The 23,115-nt window shown below is 42.8% G+C and overlaps 1 protein-coding gene across 2 annotated transcripts in view; it reads right to left on the bottom strand.

Annotated features, from left to right (window-relative positions):
* The window catches only part of DCTN5 (dynactin subunit 5), a 98,624-nt gene extending 75,533 nt beyond the window's left edge, over positions 1 to 23,091 (bottom strand). For both annotated transcript variants that reach the window (XM_085886384.1, XM_085886383.1), the window contains exons 1-3: positions 22,484 to 23,091; positions 22,314 to 22,382; positions 14,473 to 14,591 (exon numbers count right to left, since the gene is read on the bottom strand). In XM_085886384.1, the coding sequence (XP_085742510.1) occupies positions 14,473 to 14,591; positions 22,314 to 22,382; positions 22,484 to 22,531 (236 nt within the window). In that variant the 5' untranslated portion in view covers positions 22,532 to 23,091. The remainder of the gene's footprint in view (positions 1 to 14,472; positions 14,592 to 22,313; positions 22,383 to 22,483) is intronic.
* Positions 23,092 to 23,115: the final 24 nt, after the last annotated feature.

The following is a 23,115-nucleotide window of genomic DNA, read 5'->3' as shown; positions in this document are numbered from 1 at the left end:
TTTGTGTCAGTCAGTGGTGGATTCGCATAATATATGCACATTCTGGCATATTTTTTATTTTTTTCTTGTTTTATTGCCCTTTTAGAGCCGAGGACTATGAAATCCCCTAACAAAATGACTATTTTATCAATAACTCATATTTGTGTGTCTTAAATTATTCAACTTATTACCAATAATCAATGTAAAAAAATTGAGATGATCCGGGTGGATACTTAATTACAGCGGCTTGACCGAACTTTCCAACCCAAATGTCACATTAAAAAAAAATGCTTTTATTCTTCTGTGCATCAGATTATTTTCACATGGGGCACAGTGATAGATATAGTATAAAAAAAAATATTGAAAACATGCATGGCTTTGGTTTAGAGTAATTTTGCATTTTTGTCCGACTGCACGTCACACTATTTTGAATTTGATTAAAAAATTTTAAAAATATTTTTCCAGGTATTGAAAAAATATTTTATTAATTTAGAAGGCAGTTAAAACAGTTTTGGAGAATTTCGAGAGCATTTTGTTACTCCCAGAATTGATTGAATTGAAAATTTACGTCCAAGAATTTATTCGATAAATCTCTCTTTTAGTGCTTTTCAGTATCTGACAGTCACTGAATAGAGCAGTAATAAAAAAATAGGTATGTATTATTTCTTAATAATCCCAGAAATTGGTATTTTGATTATTAGATTAGTTGCGAGAATAAGTTACATACCATGACTTTTTTATTTTGCCAAAAAAGAAAAAAAAAAAGAAAAATTAGGTAATTTCATTGAAAACTTGCAAAACCATCAGAATAGGTACCCCTACTTCAAAGTATTGTTGCGATTTCGCGCCCGCCGGCGTGCGAACGGCCGCGTAACTCGAATCGCGGCACGTCGCCCACCGGACGGACAATTCTGTCGTGACCCTCTCGGACCAACGCCGGGAGCACGGGTGGGCCTTTCGACCTCACCACAATCGTGCCAATCGGCCACCCGCGTAGGATAGGGTTGTTCGCCAAACTCGACCTACCCAAGTACCCACGCGGATGGTAAACCGGGCGATCGTACCTCGCCGCAGGTCGACTCCGGACACGAGCCGCTTGGGCGGCCCGTTCCGTACTATCGGGATAACCGAGCGGTGTTATCGTCGACCTGGACGGTTCAGATTAATTACCGGGATGTTGCACCCACTACGAACCCCTTACGTGACGCAAGATGGAGGGTCAAGAAAGAAAAGACGAAGCGAAACGGGCACAGTTCAACAAGCAAGCATTTTATTCATAGCCACAGACACAAAGCACGTATATTCAGCCATACAATAATCAAAATGCACATATAACAGCCAAAACAAAAGTAACAATGCAGAGCTACAACTGAATACGCGTACACACGGAAACACTAAAAAACAGTTCTACTTTACGAGACACGGCGCCACAAGATCCATACAAAAACCCCGAAAAGAAAATGGTGACTTCCCTTTGGGCCATCGAGTCCCTCTCCCACGTCCGGCGGCGTGGTCGCGCCTGGCCGCGACTCCGATCCCTGGCGTGGTAGGCGAGTCCTCTCCGGCGTGCCTCGCGCTGGCACGTGTTGGCCGCTCGACGCCACGGACGGGGTTTCCGGCGCTATCTCAGCGCGGATAGAAAGGGGAGGGGGACGTTGTTGCTCGAGGTCGTGGTGTGGGAAATGGCAGACGCTCCGTCCCGCCAGCGGGGTCTCGGGACCGCACCACAGAGACCATGCCAGCGGCCACCACGAAGAGGAGACGAAGAGGAAGAGCGAGCCGGAAGAGAGAGAAGACGACGAAGTTAGCAAGAGCACCAAAAGCGCTCCGCCCGTGTCCTACTTTAATAGCCCGGGGCTCCGCCCTTCACTCCGCCCCCGTTTTCGGCTCCACCCTCCTTCGAGAGGGTTCTCGAAGAGGGGCGTTCCCTCTCCCCGACCACCTCACACTGGTCATACACCAATCGGCGGCGAGCTGCCTTCCCCCCTTCCTTCACACCAAGCGCGGGGAAAAATGGCAGGAAAAACAGGTGGGAAAACCCGCGCGTCCTCGCAGCTCCTTCCTTGGTGCCCTTGTTTGCCGTTCGGAAGCGGACGGAGTGGCGAAGATGTAGTAGCGTAGATGGAGGAGGTGGCGTGGTTGCAGTGTGGTTGGGGCTGTGATGGGGATGGTGTGGTTGTTGAAATGTTGTGTGTTTGAAATAAAAGATAGAAAAAGAAAAACGCCTAACTCATCGCGTCGCAGCACGGATGGATCACATAATTCCCTCTATACAACGGGTTTGGGCTAACTACACATGTACCTATGAATATATCTCACCTTAGGGTCCTTTATGGTGTAATGCGAATTTCCACAGCCGTAACAGTATCATATATATATATATATATATATATATATATATATATATATATATATATATATATATATATATATATATAATTAAGCTATCCGGTTTTTTGTTCTGAACTCAGCTGGACTTACACTTTCAGGAAAATGTTGTGAGAAGGCAATGTAACAAACTTCATTTTTTGACATTTTTGAAACAGAGTGGTGACCACTTGCATGCGCTTAGCCTTATACATGTCCAAGTTTATCAATTGGGGTTTTTTTTTTTTTGTTATTTCTGCTGATCATGTTTGTTTTGGGTCAGAGGTCAAATATTGCTGGCCATGTGTGTGACAGCACACGAAAGCAGATTTTTAAAACTTTACTTTCATCTTAAAAACCCCGTGAATTTTTAAAAGCTTCAATGTTCATATCTCTGGTAGGTATGCTTTGTAGTTCTATTTGCGAGAAAACAGCAATAAATCTAATGAACCTCCTAAAAGATTTTTGTTATGTATTACTTTATGTGATGAAGCCCTGTCAAGTGTGTGTCATTTGGTTGGTCACGTGTGTGACATGCTATGGGTAATATGTACAGCTATGGCAGCAAGCACATTATTGATAATACTGAGCATGTGTTACTTGTTTGATAATTGCTCTAAATTATTTTTATTAATATTGTTGAGTGATGTTTTTTGACATTGGAAATAAAGAGAACACAAAAAATATTAATTATTTATTGTATTTGCTTGAAAGTTTATTTCCATCAAGAAATGAAACTTCCATAAAGAGAAATATGAAATGAATAAAGTTTTCAAAGTTTGTTTTTGTGAATAGGCTGAAAGTGTATTCACCTCAGCTGATGACATTTATTTCACTTGTATGTTATATTTACTCTACTATCTTGTAAAGCATATTTTATATCCTTGAGAATGTCAGCAATGCAACTTTTTGCTCACCTTATGAGCAAATACATTGACATGTACGACAATAAGCAAGTCTGGATCGTACAAACAAGTAAACAGTGGAAATGGTGAATATTAATGTGTGGTATTTACAATTATATTGAAGACAAGAAAGTTTTGAGTGTTACGGGTGTTAAATTGAGGTGGTGTAATTATTCAAGCCAATTAAACAATTAATGCCTATAAAGTTCCATATCTTATATCTATGGAATGAACAAAATACAAAATAAATAAAGCAATGTCACCCGCAGTGTGACCCATATTTTGCCAAAAGGTGACCACGTGTGACTTCTTGAAGGTCACACTGAGGTGAACAGAGCTGCTATCCACCAGGAGTGACTCCTTGAGGAATATCTGCCGACGAGAGATTCCGATGAGAATCGTTCCACAGAGTAACCATGAAAAATATGCTTTTGCCTCATAACGTCACCAAATAACGTCATAATGTCTCAAGCTTGACATATCTAGAAAGCACTCATCGAGGTGTTCAATTTGAGGTACCACAAGATATGGTTCCTCAAACTTGAAAATTTGACTTTGGGGTCAAATATGTTTGACCTTAGGCTCTAACCATGAAGGTCAAGGCCAATTGCCACCAAAAATTAATCAGCTGAGCGCCAGACCATGAACTATATTCCCATGAAGTTTGAAGACAATCCGATCAAAATTACTCAAAAAATAAGGGTTTCGTCGACTCCCTTGACCTTTGACCTTGACCTTCAAAATTTTGTACACTGAAAGGGACCTCTATAGGCCTCTGATATGCGAAGTTACAAAAATTTCCAATGATAACTGTGCTCTGCAGAATTTTTTATACGTGATTACAGACAAACAAAAAAAAACAAAAAACAAAAAAAAAACATACAACCTGACGAACAAATCTTGCAAAAACTTCGTTTTGGCAAGATAATAACTTTCAATGTAAAAATGGAAAATTGTAGTTTAGTATGTCAAAAGAAAGAGTATAATCACTTTTAATTCACAGCTATTTCTTGTTCAGATGTCAAAAGGAATAAATAACACAATTAAAAATAAAATTAACAAAAAAAATCATAATGAAAAAGGAGTTGAACGTTCAATACACATTTGTTGAAAAAAAACAAAAAACAGATTTTGTAACTTAATATACATCAAGGAAAATCTAAGATGTACACACATACTTGTTTGTGTATGAAATATTTAATCATTCTTCATTGTATTTGAGATGACTGAAAAGAAGCTTCCAAACATTGAAAATTTCTGTACAAGTTACAGTCAGCCACTTCAATAGAATTAACTGTCGATAGTAGATATTATGTAATTCTGTGTTGCCAATTTTCAAACACAAATGAGTGATTAATCAGCCATAAAAATGGCTCTGTCATTTATGACATTCATTGTGTGGTATTTCATTTAAACTATGCAAAGTATATGCCACAGCCAACTGCCAAATGCTCTCATGACATACAATTACACCATTGTTTCAGTGCACATTCTTGCAATATCTGAGTGGACTCGACCATTATCAAAACAGGGTTATCATGTTCGAAAGAGGAACAATTATGGGTGCAAAAAGGGTGCATTTATGGCTTGCTATGTCACACACGTGAACACTTAATTAGGGAAATAATGATTTGATTAACAAAAAATTTCAGGGACTTGATATTTAGTGGAGAGTAAGATACATAGAAGTTTTATATAAAGATACTTTTGACATGAAATATGATTATCAGAGCTGTGGCTTTCAAATGGCAAAAACTTTTCCTGTTTTGGGGTCACGTGTGTGACATTAAAAGATAATTCATTTTCTCCATTAATTATTAGATAACATTTGAATGAATACTATTTTTTTAAAGGTCCCCTGACATGCCAAAGTACATAAATTTCATTTATATATGTCCTAGAGGAGTTTTTCATTGTGATTTCAGATCTGACAATGATTTTTCACAATACTCATTCTGTAAAATGTAAAATTAAAAAGCAAACGTCTTCGGGAACACCCCTAAAAATTATCCTGAAAGGGGCGTAACCCACATGACGTCACGTACAGTATGTCAAAGGCTGCACGTAAATTACTCGGGTTGGTGGTCTACGTGATTCTATTGGCTTGCTGTGCGTTTCCACATTTGATTGGTCGACTCAATCGCTTCATTCATTTCTGCTTTAAAAAAATAAAAATAAAAATAAAAATCGAACATTTGGTTTTGAATAATGGATGGCAGAGATTTTCATTTGTCTGGTAGCGACAGTGAGTGTGAGAGAAATGAAGGATTTTGGTCTGAATCACATGGAGAATTGTGAGATAACATAGTCGCGGGAGGTGAAGTTGAGGCAGCTGGAAATGAAGTACGGCCTTAGCAGTTCAAGCGCGAAGCAGGACAAGCAGAAGAAAATGGCGATGAAATTCCCGGAGTTCATGATGATCGGGAGGACATCGAAGGAAGACTCAGAAATAACAACTGGTAAGACAAAATCCTATTCGTAATTCAATCATGTAAATTCGACTTGCAGACTGCTCGATATCAGAAATATTTTAGTGAGGTGACGTGAACAGCGCAGCACAGCGGACATGTTGCTCCACGGCGAATTAATCACAAGCAAGGCCAGTGCATGCCATCGGCCGTACCTCTCCGCGCAAAAACCGAAGCAATCTCGCTGTCCGGATACGATGAAACACTTGTGTGCAGAACACACATTGTGACACAATTGTCTCGAGTAGTCCGATAAATCTGACATTGTTGCATTTTTATTTATTTTATTAACCTCCGCCATTGAAGATCAGAGGTTACTGTTTTCACCCCTTTCTGTTTGTTTGTTTGTTTGTGAACAGTATTATGGAAAAACTCCTCGATGGATTTCGACGAAACTTGGTGGGGGGATTAGGTATGGTCCAAGGATCATGCCATTAGATTTTGGACTTGGTCCAAAATCCAATATGGCCGCTATGGCGGCCATTTTGAAAAAAAAATTGAAATTTTTTTTTGCATTTCTACATGTTTTAAGTGATTACCAAACCTCCCCCCCCCCCCAAAAAAAAAAAGTGAGAAAAAAATATTTTTGCAACTTTTTTTTCAACAAAATTTCGATTTTTTTTCTTGCATTTCTACATGTTAGAAGTGATTTCCAACAACAAAAAAAAACATGCCAAATTTATAATTGTGGCTGATTTTGGAACTTCAGGTGGATACACCCACGTAAAATCAATGTCTGTCTCAAGAAATCTAGTTATGACAAATTAATTGAGTATGTAAAAGTTAAAAGTAAAAGGGAAAGTTGCAAACTATAACTCTGTGGGCACTGTTGACGTCAAATTGAATGAATAGGATATCAGGTTCACTTGTGACCTCGCAGTATTGGTGGCGGAGGTTTTGCACTCTACCGAGTGCTCCCCCTCTAGTTCCTACTGTCGTCATGTAGCACCAGTAGAAAACAATGAAAAAAAGAGAATAATAAATAAAAGCTACATCACGTCAGATTTATCGGCCGAGTTGGACGGACGACGGATTTATCGGCCTGGTCGGACGGACGACGGATTTATCGGACTAATCTTGACCAGTGTTTCTCAACCGGGGTTCCCCGGAACCCGAGGGTTCCGCGAGAAACAGTAATAAATAGGCTAATGTATTTTTGAGTAGTTTTTGTTTGATTTAATATTCGTAATTTTACTATACATGTACGGCATATTGTTGGAAACTCCTTGGTTATTATAATAGAGGCTTCAACCTCTTATATTATTTACAATTATAACAACCATAGGGAATGTATTTACCGATGTCTATATGGCGCCAGTGTGAAACCGCCCTCACTGGTTAGTGGACGTCCTGTACGCGGTGGATTCGTGTATCATAGAGTGACTGACTCAAGTACGGGATGCATGCACGGTGTCCATCTATCTTCTCTGTGTTTCCTAGCGCGAAGTCTCTCTCTCAAGGTTAGTTCTTCTGTTTACCTTTATTGCTTCAGCTTTACTTGTTTAAGTTTTGTTTATCAAGTTACATGAAGTGTGTTTTTTATTTTTTATTTAAAAAAGTTTTTTTTTTGTGAATTAAAACCTCGGTGTGAGGTCTCATAAACGAGCAGTATGTTTTTTTTTTCATTGCCAATAAATTTGACAAAAAGGGGGTCATTTTTTCCTTAAACCAGGTATCCGAAAAAAATATATTATATTTACCACGTGAACTACGATAAAAATATAAAAGAGCTAGATATTAATAATGGATACAATAATTTTTATGCAGGGGTTCCCTGAGACATGAAAACTATTTCAAGGGTTCCACAAGGGTAAAAAGGTTGAGAAAAGCTGGTTTAGACTCTGGAGATCTCGAGTCAATCCACTCTGTGCGAGTTACTGTATGTGATGTCATGCTGCGATTCGCTGAAGTCCATTTTTTTTAGGGGCGGGGCATAGCAACTTGTGAATAGCTCGAGAAATGATCGAAATATTGCTCTAATTATCCCATTTTTGATAACAAAAAAAAACGGGTGATTTCTTCACTCGGAAGGTCAAGTTAATATATTGTGACGTCCACGGGACTTGAAGAGTCCCGCCAACGTAGAATGAGCCGAAACGATGGAGGCGATTTATTTGTTTATAACCCAAACATGGCGGTTCTAATCGCTCTACTGCAAACGGGACGAGGAAGGTGGCACGAGTCACTTTTCACTGAGTTGATGATGTTTATTCCTTTTTTATTATTACTAAAAATAACAAGACTCGGCAAGAAGAGGGATCTGGGGCGATTCGACGGGATGGTGTTGGATCGGGCGTGGGGAAAAACACAGACAATTCCAATGAATATACAGTTCTCGATCCCTCTAAGGCGCCAAGCACACGCAGACACACACACAAAACGTAGCTATCTCTGGTGGTCAAGCTGGACCGTGGTGTGGACGCAACTGTCCCTGGATCGGCGCCGGACGAGCCGGCCTTGCTCTCGCCAGGAGGGGCAGGAGAAACCGCGGTGCTGTCGACCTCCTGGTCTTGGCCCAAGTCCGCCCACAGCCGCCAGGGAACCAGCTCCCGCGCCAAGCCGCGAGCAGGAGAGGGAGGCAGGTCCGCCCGCTGCCCGACCCCGTACTCCGAGTCAGCAGAACCCCAGAGCCAACCGAGGCGAGGAACGAGGTTCGGCAAGGCTCCCAGACACGATCAAGAGCACGATCGACTGAGCCCAGCAATCAGGACGCTCTCTGCCGCCACAGGTTCCACACCAAAAAAACACGATCGTTCTGGTTGTAATCTTCTTCTTCTTCCTTTTCGACCCCGAACAGAACCTTTTTATCCTTCGTCCTCGTCACTCCCAATCGAGCCGTTTATTGGCCCACCGCCATCGCCTTCCGCCAATCGTGATCACGTGGCGGAGCCATCCGCTGCACTGTCCTGTGACGTCACGGCCAGTCTTCAGAGAATACCAAAAGGGGTTTACGCAGACACACTTACCCTATCCCGTGTCCCTATCTAATTACGTGACATTTATCATTTCCCCCTTGAAGAAATGAACATTTACGAGACAACTTATCACCACTGAATCGCTACTTATTACATCGAGATCCTGGTAAACTCGAACAGCATGGCATACCTAATTAAACATCCTAATTACCCTTTGAATGCATACCCCCCCTTAAACGTAACAATATCTATATATATATATATATATATATATATATATATATATATATATATATATATATATACATACATACATACATATGTATATATAAAACAAGTTTATTTTGCATGTCAGGGGACATGAAATATTTTCAAATTGACTTGGACAAGTATAAAATAACATTGAAATATAGAAGAAGAAAAAAGAACTGTTAAGTACATTTTTAGGCTTGTGCAAACTAGGGGAAAAAACAAGTTTTCTTCATTAAAATGGATGCCTATGTTAATTTATGCAAATGAGCATGAATGGGTCATCAATTTTAAATTTTAAAAAAAGGATTGCCCATCTAACTTTGGACACTTCTTTATGAATATGCAATTGAAAAATCCCATGAAATTACTTGATTTGTGTCAAACTTGGTTCACTTCACAAAGAATAGCCAGGATGTTATCGTGCCAAAAAAATAAAATAAAATAAAACTCACGGAAGTTGTGCAACACAAAATAAAATTGCCCTCCCGCAGGAAGTGGATGTTTCTAATTTGTTGTAATTTCAAGAGGGATCAAAAGGAAATGACAGTTGATGAAAACAAGAATAAGCATACCAGTAACATGCAATATCAATCCAACAATAATTAGCAATCAGAGATTGCAGATCCTCACCAGGACTTGATTCGTGTGGTGTTGTTATTAATAACAGATGAAATTAAACACAACTAATACGTACGAATACGTAATTAGTCCATAATTAAGAGACGTACTCACGTACCATTATAATTATTATCATCGTCGTTATCATCATCATGATGATCATTATCATCTTCTTTGAGCAGCAAATTTGATTGGTTGAGATGATGTAAATTGCCGTAATATTTTGTGCAATTACTGCGAAAAGGAAGGGCTTTGAAAGTGGTAATAAGGGTGATGTGTTCTCCAATGTTCAATTATATAATTCAATTAAAATAAAATAAATGTTTTAAAGATCCTAGAAAAAAAAGTTTTTGGGACGTTTACCGCCGTTGATGCAGCGTCTTTTAAACCACCTTGTTTAACCCTCCAGAGCCCCAGGGGTTATTTTTTTGTTCACCCAGAACATTTTGTGGGCTCTCGAGGGTTAACATGTTACATTAGAAATTTGTGTCTGTCATTTGTGAGCTTTGTGACCGCTAAAATAATGTTTCCTGTATGGAATGATTTTCAATCTTGACTGCCAGATTAGACTAAAGATTATCTCACTCTTCCCTGCACATGCACGATCGGGACAAATTCAGAGCCAAAGTACTGCAAAACTACAGGTTCGCTTTCAGATTCATGTTCAAAATATAACATCCAATTGAAATCAAGTTGCTCCTCCATCATAAACTGACAGTTGTTCACTGACAGGCAGACAAAGGGAACCAATAGTTTAACCTTATCTCAGTCTGTTATATAATTTTATTTGGAAATTATCGAGGCAAATATTGGATTCAACACAATACTTTGAAAAGAATGTCTTAGTTCTGTAAATGTCTAAGGAAAAATACTGACATGCTTCATGGTCTAGTATTTGAGGCTAGGTGTACTGGTATCTGAGGCTAGGTATATACCGGTACTGAAGATACGTGTACATAAACAGTGTCATGTTAACAAGTTCAGCATTGCCACAAGTACATGTATGTTGTTGACTCATTGTCATGTGCAGTCCCCTTCACACACACAGAGGGCTGTGCACTGAAGGGCAGCCTTTTTGCACTTGCAGCGCCTCACACACCCTTTCTTGCACTTGCAAGAAACCAGCTCAATGCAGCTGTGAGCTGCCTCAGTTAGCCTGGTCCAGTAAGGTGTGTACTGTCCTTCTCCAGTCCTTGACCAACCCCAGTTGGTTGGTGGAGGGAGCTCTGGTGCTGGCAGCAGTATCTGACCCCACACAAGTCCACGTTGATACACTGCCCTCTTGACATGCTCCGCCAGAGCTGCCTTCGTTGGAGGGATGAGCTGCACATTGTTCTTCCTTGCGAAGAGTTTCCTCCTGGCCTTGTCAATGTCTGTGCATTTGCTGGTTTGATCATACAACAGGATCACAAACCTCTCGATGATGCGCATTGCATCGTCTGGTATGTCACGAGGTGCAGAGGACAGCAGCAGCAGCGTCTCAGTGAGTTCTGGCAGTACCGTCCAGACTGCCCACGCAATCTTTTTGCCATGTCTATGAAAACTAGACACAGTGTCGCATCCAGTTAGAGCGTGGAACATTGGCAGTGCACGAGCCTTCTCTCGTCCCAATCCAGCTGCTATTTCGTGTGCTGCTAGGTATCGAAAACTCTGGCCTGTTCCGAATGCCAGCCACAGTTTGTCTTCTGGTTGCAACTCCTGTGCCAGGGACACTGCCAGCACCACATCATCGGTGTCTAGAGTCCGGATGAGTATTGCATGGTGTCCATGCTGGACTGCGTGAGATGCATGCAGCAACATCCGACTGTCAGCTTCTTCATGGTTACATGGGGCGAGTGAAGTCAGATCTGGCAGTCGTGGCTTGCTGAGCACTGCCTCTCCATCAGTACTGACGAGTTGCTTGTCCTCCTGGTCAAACCATTCCATGAGAGCTGCTGAGAGGAACCTGAACAGCTCGGTCTTGTTGCTGTCCACTCGTAGGAAGTTCTGCCAGTTTCCTGGTATGGCTGCGGCAGCCACCACACGTCTCCGCACACCTTGTCCCCGCTTTGCACGTGTACTACCTTTCAGTGAATCAGCAAGGTAAGTATCCCAGACCAGATCCAGGAATGACACTGTGTGCAGCTTCGTGGACATATATGGGATGAAGATCTGTTGTGCATACTCTTCAAAGGTCTTTGATGCAAAAGATGGCTTCAAGGGTCAAGGAAAAGGGGATTATGCATGTTTGGTATTTATTGACAATATGAATGTCATGTTACATAAAATATGCAGATGAAAAACACAAATAAATGGGTCACTTTGTTTCCTAATGGGATATGAATTTATATTTTAGACTGCCAGTTTATATGAGCTTGTCTGAGTTGTTACTCGTGATTTAGTATAGTTTTTTTTTATTTATTTATATTTACAGAACTCAGACATTCTTTTCAAAGTATTGTGTTGAATCCAATATTTGCCGAGATAATTTCCAAATAAAATTATATAACAGACTGTGATAGATAATATTAAGTTGAAAATGGTACCATTGGATTCCTTGCCCACAAAAACATACTGTTACGGCTGTGGAAATTCGCAAACCACCCTTCAGGTCCCGTAGGTGAGATAACTCGAAGTACATGTGGAGTTAGCCCCAAACCCGTTGTTTAGAGAGCATTTATGTGATTAATTCGGGCTGCGACGCTTTGAGATAGCCGTTTTTCTGTTCTATCTTTATTTTGAACCAACCACGTCTCAACCGCCATAACCATCCAACCACCACCAAAAACCCTCCACCACCCTCACCTCTCTCCGTCTACGGCCATTCCCGCACCACCTGTGAACACTGAGCGTCGGGCTGTCTTGGGCTCGTTCAAGATACGCACCGAGCCGCGAGTGCAAATAGCGGCCTTTCCGAGGGAGAATTCGGATCAAGAATGCTCCACCCCCACTTCAGATCCGTCCAATCAGTCAGCGCGGAGCGGCTTGGCCCCGCCTCCAGGCGCGTCAGTGTGAAATCGAAATATGCAAATTCTCGGATCAGGGGAGGTTCACGCCCACTTTTCCTCCGTCCAATGGGCGAGCGTGGCTCCGGCCCCGAGCTCATCCTGTTCCGGAAATTTGCATATTGTTTCTCCTACCGGCCTATAAAACGCCGAGCGCAATGCGAATTGTGGCAGAGAGAGTCATCGGGCAGAATGTGGCAGCAGCAGAGTGGGGCAGAGAGTGGAGTCGGGTGGCGAAGGCGTCGAGTTGGGTTCTGCAGTCGGCTGAGGAGAGTTGTGGGAAGAGGCCAAGGAGCTCGGGTCAGAGGCGAGGACGGCGGTCGGCGACGAGGTTGCAGTGGGGGATCGCTCGTCGCGGGACCCAAGCCAGCCAGCCATTCTCCCTCCCCCAGGGCATCAACAATTCCCCCTTTTTCCCCCGCGCTGAGAGAGTGCAACAAAGGGGGCCCCGTTCCCACCCCACTCCAAACGTCGTGCCAATGAAACCCGCGAAGGAGCATGGAGTCGGGGCACAGCGACAAGGTTGCGGTGGGGGATCGCTCGTCGCGGGACCCAAGCCAGCCAGCCAGCCATTCTCCCTCCCCCAGGGCATCAACAATTCCCCCTTTTTCCCCCGCGCTGAGAGAGTGCAACAAAGGGGGCCCCGTTCCCACCCCACTCCAAACGTCGTGCCAACGAAACCCGCGAAGGAGCACGGAGTCGGGGCACAGCCACGCGGCCACGTCTGCGGCTCGTCCGCCAACGGGTCACGAGGACGCGGGAGGACCCACCCGGTCTCGCGGACCTGGCCGCTCCTTCAGGTCCCGCGTACATATTGGCCTACAGGCCCGTCTGCCCCCTTGTCTACGAGTGTGGCTTCTTTCCTTTGCTTTTGAGTGAATGTGTGTTGGCGCCGTGTCTTGTAAAGTAGAACTGTGTAAGTGTTGCCGTGTGTACGCATATTCGGTTGTAACTCTGCGTCGTTGTTTCTTTTGTTTTACTGATATAGGTGCATTTTGACTGTTTGGCTGTATATGTGTGCTCTCCGTGTGTCACGTTATAAATGTGCATTGTGTGAACTGTTTTCCCGTTTCGCTTCGTCTTTTCTTTATTGACCCTCCATCCTGCTTCACGTAAAAGGGTTCGTAGTGGGCTTAATACGCCCGATAATTAATCGGAACCGTCGAGGCTGACGATAACACCGCTCGGTTATCACTGCAGCATGGAACGGACCGCTTAAGCGGTTCGTGTCCGGAGTCGGCCTGTGGCGTGGTGCGATCGCCCGGTCGACCATTCGCGCAGGTACTTAGGAAGATCGAGTTTGGCGAGCGAACCTATCCTGCGCGGGTGGGCAATTGGCACGATCGTGGTGAGGTTAAACCCCCACCCATGACTCGCTCCCGGCGTTGGTCCGAGAGGGTCATGACTGAATTGTCCGTCCGGTGGGAGAGGCGGCCGCCATTCGAGATGAGCGGCCGATCGCACGCTGGCGGGCGCGAATTCGCAACAATACATTTAGATACCAGAATCAAGTCAATAGCTGCATTACGTCCAGAGATAATAGCAAATGCGGATTTCAAGTGGCGGCCATTTTGAAATCCAATATGGCAGACATCGAGAATTTCAAGTGGCCCAATATCTGAAAATGTTCGCAACATATTAAATGTACATTTGTGCCAAATTTGGTGCTTGTATCACAAAATGCACAATTCTTTTGAATATTTGGGCTAAGCCGCCCCACTACCATCTCCACTTTCTCCTCAAACTAAACTTGATGAAAACAGCAAGGAAAAAAATAAAAATAAATAAAAACAATTTGCAAAATTTATCATTTTGTGTTCTCCATATTCTCAAAAGTCAAAATAAAGGTTTGTTGAAAATGTGATGACAAAACCTAAAATCGAAAAACATTTATGGTCTGGAGACATATGCAGACACAAGTGATTGCAAAAACCCCATCTCCCACTGTGCGGGCAGATGGACTAAATATCACTTGGGTACTCACCCTTTGCTGAATTTTTTGAATGGCGGGCGGATAACACTGCGATTCTTGAGCACACAGTTTCGGCCAACACGTACATTGGCCAGATCTCCACGGATGATGCAATCCTCCATCACAATGGTCTGCAGATTAAAAAAAAAAACAACTATACAGGCAATGTTGTTTGGAACCAATGTAGGTATGTTTTCAACGCATTATCCTTGTACAACTGCTGCATTTCCTGAATGCTCATGCTGACATACTTGGTTCAATTTATAGTATTGTTTTGACTGATTTTGCCAAGGCCTTTGACTGGATCACACAGTTTCCATTAATAAACTATATGCTATTGGGAGCAAGACTTTCCTTGATCCAATGAGTGTGCAGCTTTCTTATGCACAGTGTACAGCAAGCACAATACAAGAGACAACTTTCTATACCTTCAACAGTAACAGGTGGTGTCCCACAAGGAAACGTCTGGGGCTGCTCATTTATTTTGGCCATCATCAACGATACTCTTCAATCATCTGACATCAGGAGATGGAAATATGTGGATGATTTAACATTGGTACTTAGCAGTGTCATGTCAAATAAATTCTCCATGTATCCTCCAGTCAGTCCTTATGCAATTTGAACAGTGGTGTCAAGATTCCAAGACGCAACTTAACCACACTAAATGTCAGGTCATGTGGATGACTTTCAATCAGCATCAGCTCCAACTAAACAAGAGCATACCTTATGGTATACACGGTAGAGAGCATACCTCCCCCAGACTGAACAGTTTACATTTTGTATCCTTCTGATTGGCCGGATATAGATCTGGACCTGAACCAAATTTGAATTGGCTCGTTCATCACCTACACAACTCATTTACCTCGCTTTGTCACAACTCATCCTATATATCATTTTTAGCCTCATCACTCAAGGATGAAGAATCACTTTCAAAAATTCTCAGATACAGATCGAAGAAGTCGAAGATTCGAAGAAGTCGAAGAAGTCGAAGAAGTCGAAGAACAAGAACAAGAAGAAGAAGAAGTCGAAGAACAAGGAAAAGTCGAAGAACAACAACAACAAAAAATAAACAGTGCAGGATGCAGACATTGAGACAATGCTTGTGGCTAAGAAATTATAATGCTGGTTTATTCATTCAGAGATTGGTAAAGTACTGTCATGGAGTTCAGTATCCTTGGCCTCCAAGGTCAACAGACATTAACTTATTTACCATCAAGAGTCTTGTACTTGTCACTTTGTTACATTGGTTAGCTTGCATTGCAGGTTTCACTGTTCCAGTGATGAACCCACTGGAGTAAATTTTGTTCCTTTGACCGAAGATGTAGAGTTCAAAGTCTTGTCACTTTACCAGGACATTATACAACTTCAATCGAAAGGGGAAAAGCAGATTGCAAAATCTCTGGGTTGAGGCACGACGATTCGGCATTGACCTGATTCTTCACAAATGTTGAATTTTTTGTTGATTTGGATCTCTGCGAGATCCACCATATAGTTCTCTATCAAATCTGAAGAGTTCAAGTAGCATCCATTTCGTGGACCGAAATTTGTTTTGAAGCCACAAATGCTGCTCATGGTCGAGTATCAAGTTGCACTGTCGAGTCAAAATGTAATTTATAACTTCATTAATTCACGTTTGTGCATCAATCCGAAATTGAAAGTGATATTGGAGATCTTAGGTTTATCAGAATTACAAAATCAAATTACCGCAACATTTGACAAATGATAATCATCAGGACCAACGGACCAAATTTTGCATTCAACTCAGTGACGTGTGAGCTCTGCAAGATAAACTTCAATGACAAAATTTTAAGTGACAAGTGCCACACGTAGCTCTCTCTATATGGGAAAGCCAACAAACGATGAGGGAGTGTTGAAATGTAATTCCTCCTATTTCCTTTCTCAAAAACAGGTAAAGATATTCAAATGAAACAAAGCACAGTTCTTCCAGCTACTGGGTGTGAAGTTTCATGATTCTGACGGCAGATAGCAATCTTGGTCATCACGAACTGTGAAGCCAGCACAACATCTTGAGTGCTGTGAAGTGTGAAGCGCTGGAAATGACAGTCGGGATGACTGACTGAAGATGAGAGTTGAGATTACGATCCTGAGTAAGAGACCGTCAATGGATACCACCACAAAAGATCACCAAGCCCGACTTGACTGTCAGATTTTCATCTCTTCCCCAAACTTAAGGAACTCCTTCGTGGAGAACATTTTTCTTCCGCCGATGATGTCAAGGCCACTGTGAGGCACCGGTCAAGTCAGCAGGACGTACAGCGACATTGGTACGTCATCCCAAAACTACTTGGACATTGGCAGAAATGTGTGAACCTCAATAGTGATCATGTTGAGAAATAAATATGCACCACGGTAGAATAAACATTAATGTTAGTATCTCTGTTTCATTCGAATATCTTTAACTGTTTTGAAGAAAAATACAAGCAGGCAAAACTCTTCAACACGCCCGAGTACATTACCATTTTGGGGAATGGAAAAACCTGTCAATTTTGGCAAACTGCTTTTACACTCTCCAAATAAATGTGGTGTGGCCTCAGCACCAAACGCATCAATGGGTCATAATAAATATTTTTGAGGATCTGGAAATCAAAGGAAACTTATGGAAAGTTCAAAAGGTTACATCAACAAACTGAACATTTTCCATTGTCTGGCTCAGTGTGTCTAATGTGGAAGGAATTTCGTTCAAACAATATTTCCACAAACCAAGGCTTTCATGCAGTAGTTGCGGGATCATCCTCTCAAATCTCATCTCCTATGGAGCTTTGAGGGCTCGATTACTTTCTACGGGGCTATAATCAAGCAAAAGAACTTTGATGAGAGACAGATGATGATTCGGGAACTAAAAGGTGCAGTGACAGGAATTCTTTTAAACACTTTCAAGTGAAGCTCTTCGGGAGTGCACAAATTCAAGGGAGGCTAATCCACAGGTGAGAGAAATAGAGGAATAAAGGCATCAGGTTGAGCATTTAGCTTGGATTTTGGGAGCTTCACAGAGAGTGTTACTAGGACTACAGAGAGATGAAAGGGCGTGAAAAAAACAAGAGCAAAATAGAGGGTTATAAAACACAGCGGCCAACATACAGTCTGAGAAGAGAGGAAAGAAAAACAATCTGCTCCTGATTCTTTGTGGGAGATGCCCATGATATCGAGATGCCTTTGCTGTGATATCCAGGAATAAGGGTTGTGAATCAGAAACACTATCCCAGAAGGGAGAGGAGTACTCCATCGGGCTATAGATAAGGCTAAAAAGGCTGCGAGAAGTTGAGACATGCCAAGGAAGAACTTGGCATGATGGAGAATACTCAGTGTGCATCTCACTTTGGAGACCAGCTTTAATATTTTCTTTGCCTTGGAGAGCTTGTGGCTGTTAGTGAGGAGGGAGAATGTGAGACTTGCTTGGATTGAATGTCATGTTTTGTGTGTCAGACCAGCATCTGACCCTTTTCATGTCTGATGAAAGGAGAGCAGCTGCTGTGATACGAGATACAACTGGCTTTTGTGAAAGCATGCTTTTGACATGGTCTGGCACCCTGCCCTGCTCACCAAACTCTCTTCCTATGGTATCCAAGGCCATCTCCACTCGTAGCTCGCTGACTTCCTCTCCGGTCGCAACCAACGTGTGGCCCTAAATGGAGTTCTTTCATCACCTCTTCCTGTCCAGGCTGGAGTTCCTCAAGGCAACATTCTGGGTCCTGTTCATTTTGTGCTTTTCATTAATGATCTCTCTGACTCTCTGGAAAAATCCTCTTTATCTCTTTTCTGATGACTCCACCCTCTGCCGTACCAACTGTCATCCCTCAGACTGGCAATCAGCAGCTTCTTCGCTCTCTGCAGATCTGGGTAAAATCACAAACTGGTCCAACACGTGGAACATGTCTTTCAATCCTGACAAATCTCACACTCACTATGTCTCTCCGAAAGGACCATTTGGACTCCCCCCCCCCCCACCATCCCCATATACTTTCTAAACAATCCTCTGGAAGAAGTCCTTTCTTTCAAGCTTCTGGGTCTCACTGTCTGCCATGATCTTTCCTGGGAAAGCCACATTTCCAACCTGGCCTCCAAGGCTAGTTAGCGAATGGGAATCCTCCATCGTGCAAAGATCTTCCTTGGCCCACCTGAGCTCAAGACCACATACAAAGCTTTTGTCTGCAGCCTGATGGAATACGGCTCTCCCGTCTGGGCTGGTGCTCCTGCCTCTCACCTTTCTCGGCTTCACGCTGCGGAAACCAAGGCATTTAGGATCATTGGTGGCTCCCATGATGAGGCTGAGTCTTTGGGCCTCTCACTCTCTCACCGCAGGCAGGTCGGTGCTCTTTCTGTCTTCTACCATCTCCTCTCCGGTCTCGCCCTCCCTGCTCTGTCTGCAATATGTCCTCACCATATTTCCACAGGGCGCTCAAGGTCTGCCAACAACCCCCTTCTGGTAAAACTACCAACATCACGAATCACTGCTCACCTTCACTCTTTCAGTCCTCTTTTTTTTCCCCCCCTCCTTTGGAATAAACTCCCTCGTGCTCTGTTCAATCCCATTCTTCCTCCAGTCCTTCAAAACAACTGTTCAACACCACCTCTTATCGTCCCCCATCCAAATCCTCGATCTTTTCTACCCCCGTTAATCCACCCCAAACCCACCAACTTCGAATTCCCTGCTTTCCTTCCTGAAAGTCCCTGTAGTGTCCATCTTGTATACCCCATGTTCCCCACCCCATCCCTCTCCCTTCCACAGATCTCCTAATGTCTCTGTTCCTCACTGTTTAGTCCTTCCCATGCCCATCTCATGCCCACCTTGCTGTGTGTTGTGTGTTAGCTTTCATGTAAGCCTTGACAAGGTATACAAAAAAATAAAGATTAAAAAAAAGAAGAAAAAAAAGCACTTTCCGGCAGAATGATGACTAGAATTTGAAGCCCAGTGTTCTTCGTGGAGAGCAAATTGGAGTAACTGCCAGTAGACCTGAGCAGACTGTTAGACACTGTGGTGATGAGGAAGCCATCAACAACCAGAGTTTGAACTTTCACAATTACAAGTTGAGGAACTGATTTGGGTAGAGAAAGAAGAAGAAGAGAAATAGGAGGAAGTCATGATGAAGTACAGGAGGATGTACTATTTTTCAAGATACCCGATTTCAGAAATTTAATAAACACGTAAAAAAAATTGAAAACAAGGAGCTGATATGCATGGTGCCTATCTTTTGGGATGTACGAGGAACAGATCGATATGATATGAGAGCTAAATTGTGAAGGTCTTTGAAATATCATGTACACAAGCCAAGTTACCAAGACGGTTTCCACGGCAAAATAATTCAAGCACTCACAGCCATGATCTAACCAGGTTGAGATAATGTCATGAGAAATAGATATCAACAATATGAAAGCTAAATGTTCAACAGTTTTTGAGATATCACGGAGATAAAAGTACATCGACAGATAATTATCGGTCAATCAGATGGAGCTCATTTTAACGTCCTCAGTCTCTGATCTTATTGGAGGGGTGGGGAACAATAAAGTGTGATATATATATATATATATATATATATATATATATATATATATATATATATATATATATATATATATATTGTTGTGGGCCGGGTTTCGGTGGCGATAAATGACCACTCGGTGGAGCAGTGGAGCAGTCTCCCACTGAACATCCGGAATTTAGATCGTGATTCTCGGATAAGTCCGAAAGGTCGTGGGTCACTTAAAGGACCGTGGTCGCCAATATTTTGACGCGTGAGGTAGGGATCTCTTGTCTATTCCATGTATAAACACTTGTCTATTCCAATTTACCTAAGTACTCACGCCGTCTAGCTACCGGGGAAACCATACCCTCGGCCAACTCTGTCCGAACCGAGTTGCATGCACGAACTTGGGTCCGGCGTACTGAGTGGGAGTTACCAGAGCCGCGCCGGTCCCAATGACAACTTACCGGCCCAAACGGCCTCACTAATTCTCAATGCGCACCGTGCTGGGTCAATGGGAGAAACGACAGACAATGAGCTGGTACATTGAACAATTGGGGGTTTATTTATAAACAATAATCGGGGGAGGGGAGCACACAAAGAGCAGAGTTACCCGAATAAAATATATGCAAATGATGTACAACAAAAAGAAAACACTTTAGCAATTCTACTTAACCCTCTCGAGCTCACGAAATGTTCTAGGTGAACAAAAAAATAACCCCTGGGGCTCTGGAGGGTTAAGGACAGGGCCCACTCAGACACAAACACACTTGGTCTGCCCGCCGAGGAGGACAGTTCAGCTGGGGGACCGGGGTCTACGCCTGCACCTGTCCGCCTCATACGGTCTGGTCGAGCTTGGCCGGTGGCGGGACTCGAACCTACTGTCACAACGCAGCACCAAGCACCAGGGACAAGGGAAGGAGCGTCGGACGCCAGCCAGCACGAAGGTAGACGAGTGAGAGATGACGAGCCGACTGGCGATCGAGCCCGAAACAGCTTACTTGATCAGGCCACACCAGGCGAGGCAGACGTGCACAGCCGGACAGAATGCGCCGATCACACTGCCTCTCGAGTTCCGAGGGATTTCTTTTCTCGCCATTCGCCTCCTGATTGGATGGTGGCATCGTGCGATTCGCTGGCCATCCCTCATTGGACAGGGCCACGGTAGGCGGGGCAACTCGCACCTTTCTGGGGCGGAGTCGGAGCTTCGGCGATTGCAGCTCCACCTTCCTCCTCACCTTAGGCCACATGCATAATGGCGATTGTGGAGCGAGGAAACGGTCCGCTGTTGTTGTTGTCGTTGATAAAAACCCAACTAAAAAAATAAACCCGCAGTGCACACATGAAATTCCCTTTAGACACAGGGGATGAATTCTAACTATACACATACTTATCAAAATAACTGAACTTAGGGACTGCCATCTGTGTGCAAATGGCTGCCAGATTCGAAACAATATATATATATATATATATATATATATATATATATATATATATATATATATATATATATATATATATATATATAAATATATATGTATATATATAAATTTAAAAATACAAGCCACATCACAAAAATTGTGAAGGTCTTCGAAATATCAGAGGGGTGGTGAACAGGTCCGTCCGATCAGTGGAATACAAAAAGTAAACTTTCCAGCCTGGCGGAGGTGTGCGCTCCACCGAGTGCCGTTCCAGTTGTGGATTATTAATTATTATTATTATTATTATTATTATGCCATCACGATGGGATATTGGCTTTGAATTGCATGATGTGAAATGTCACCTTTTTTGTCCACTCTTATAGAGAAAGCCTCTTTAATTCCTCACCTACAGAGAAGGTACTAAACACTTACATCAGTGAGTGAGTAAAAGGTTTGTATACTCGATATAAACGCCCGTGATTAAAATTTTATACACATTCCCAAAACACTTTTACACCTGTCCGTGTCCCCTCTTCGTCTTCTTCATGCTTATCTTCTTCTTCTTATTCATGCCCAGTCTTCTTCTGTATGCTTTCCTTCTTCTTCTTCTTCTTCTTGCCCCGTCTTCTTCTTCTTTTGTATGCTTTCCTTCTTCTTCTTCTTCTTCTTCATGCCCCGTCTTCTTCTTCTTCTGTATGCTTTCCTTCTTCTTCTTCTTCATGCCCCGTCTTCTTCTTTTTCTTCATGACGACTCAAGCGCGATCCCATACCTCATCCTTGCGTACTTAACAGATTAATCAAAGTGAAACAAGAACCAACGAAAAAGCTCACAACAGAGTCAGCATTGAAAGAAAAGAAACACAAACTTACGCACAAAGGACAATTTAGACAATGTTTGACGTCGTAGAACGTCAGCTGTCTGACAGAGCTCCATCCAGTCAGAATGTCTCACCTTTCCACTCAGTACGATGTTTTGACTGCCACAGAGCACCGACTGTCGGCTAACCTTGTTACCAGAAGCCTGCACACAGCAAACATGAGAAAACGTTCGTGACGATCCACATGATCGATTTTCAAAGGACAAAACCCGATAATTCTCGATTATTATTATTATTTTCTCACCGTTTCGATGAAGGCTGCTTTGTTATAAAACTGCTCTGACAACTCCATGGCATCGCCTTCTTCTTATTCCTCTTCTTGCGTGAGTAAAAGGAGAAAAAGACTTCCGCCCAGACGTTGTGATAAGATCAATAATTCTCATACGTCTCACCGTTCATCACGTGACGTACTTATATTCCTGTCAGGAAGACTACGTGAGCATAACTTGCCAACCTTTTGAGAGAAAAAATTGTTTTTTTTTGCAGAAAGATATGCTGCTAACTACACCATCATGGCCGACTTCCGAGGTGCGAGATTTTTCTCACACGAACAACGTTCAAAGACAAAAGAATGCCTGACAAATTGAGATCAGGATTTTAATGTCGAGCTCAGGTTGCTGAGCTATTTTCAAACCGTGTAGTCGTGCTCTGGAAGTTATCCGTCAAAAAAAAAAACATATAGAATCACTTTTGCTTACTATACCATCATGGCTTCCTCCGCAACGGCTAAGGTTATCACGCTCACGACGCAAGAGGGCGTTCAATCACAACGAAGGAAGATATTCGGCACCACGTGATCTGCCCTTTTTTACCGAAGACACGTGCTGTTGTGGAGCGTGTGCGCATGCGCATTCGGGAGCTTGACATGATGACGTG

This window comes from Eptatretus burgeri, chromosome 6 (genome assembly GCF_056783735.1).
Source record: "Eptatretus burgeri isolate ZD-2024b chromosome 6, Ebu_testis_v1, whole genome shotgun sequence".
In the NCBI taxonomy this organism is placed as follows: Eukaryota; Metazoa; Chordata; class Myxini; order Myxiniformes; family Myxinidae; genus Eptatretus; species Eptatretus burgeri.
This window is presented reverse-complemented; position numbering and strand designations above follow the sequence as displayed.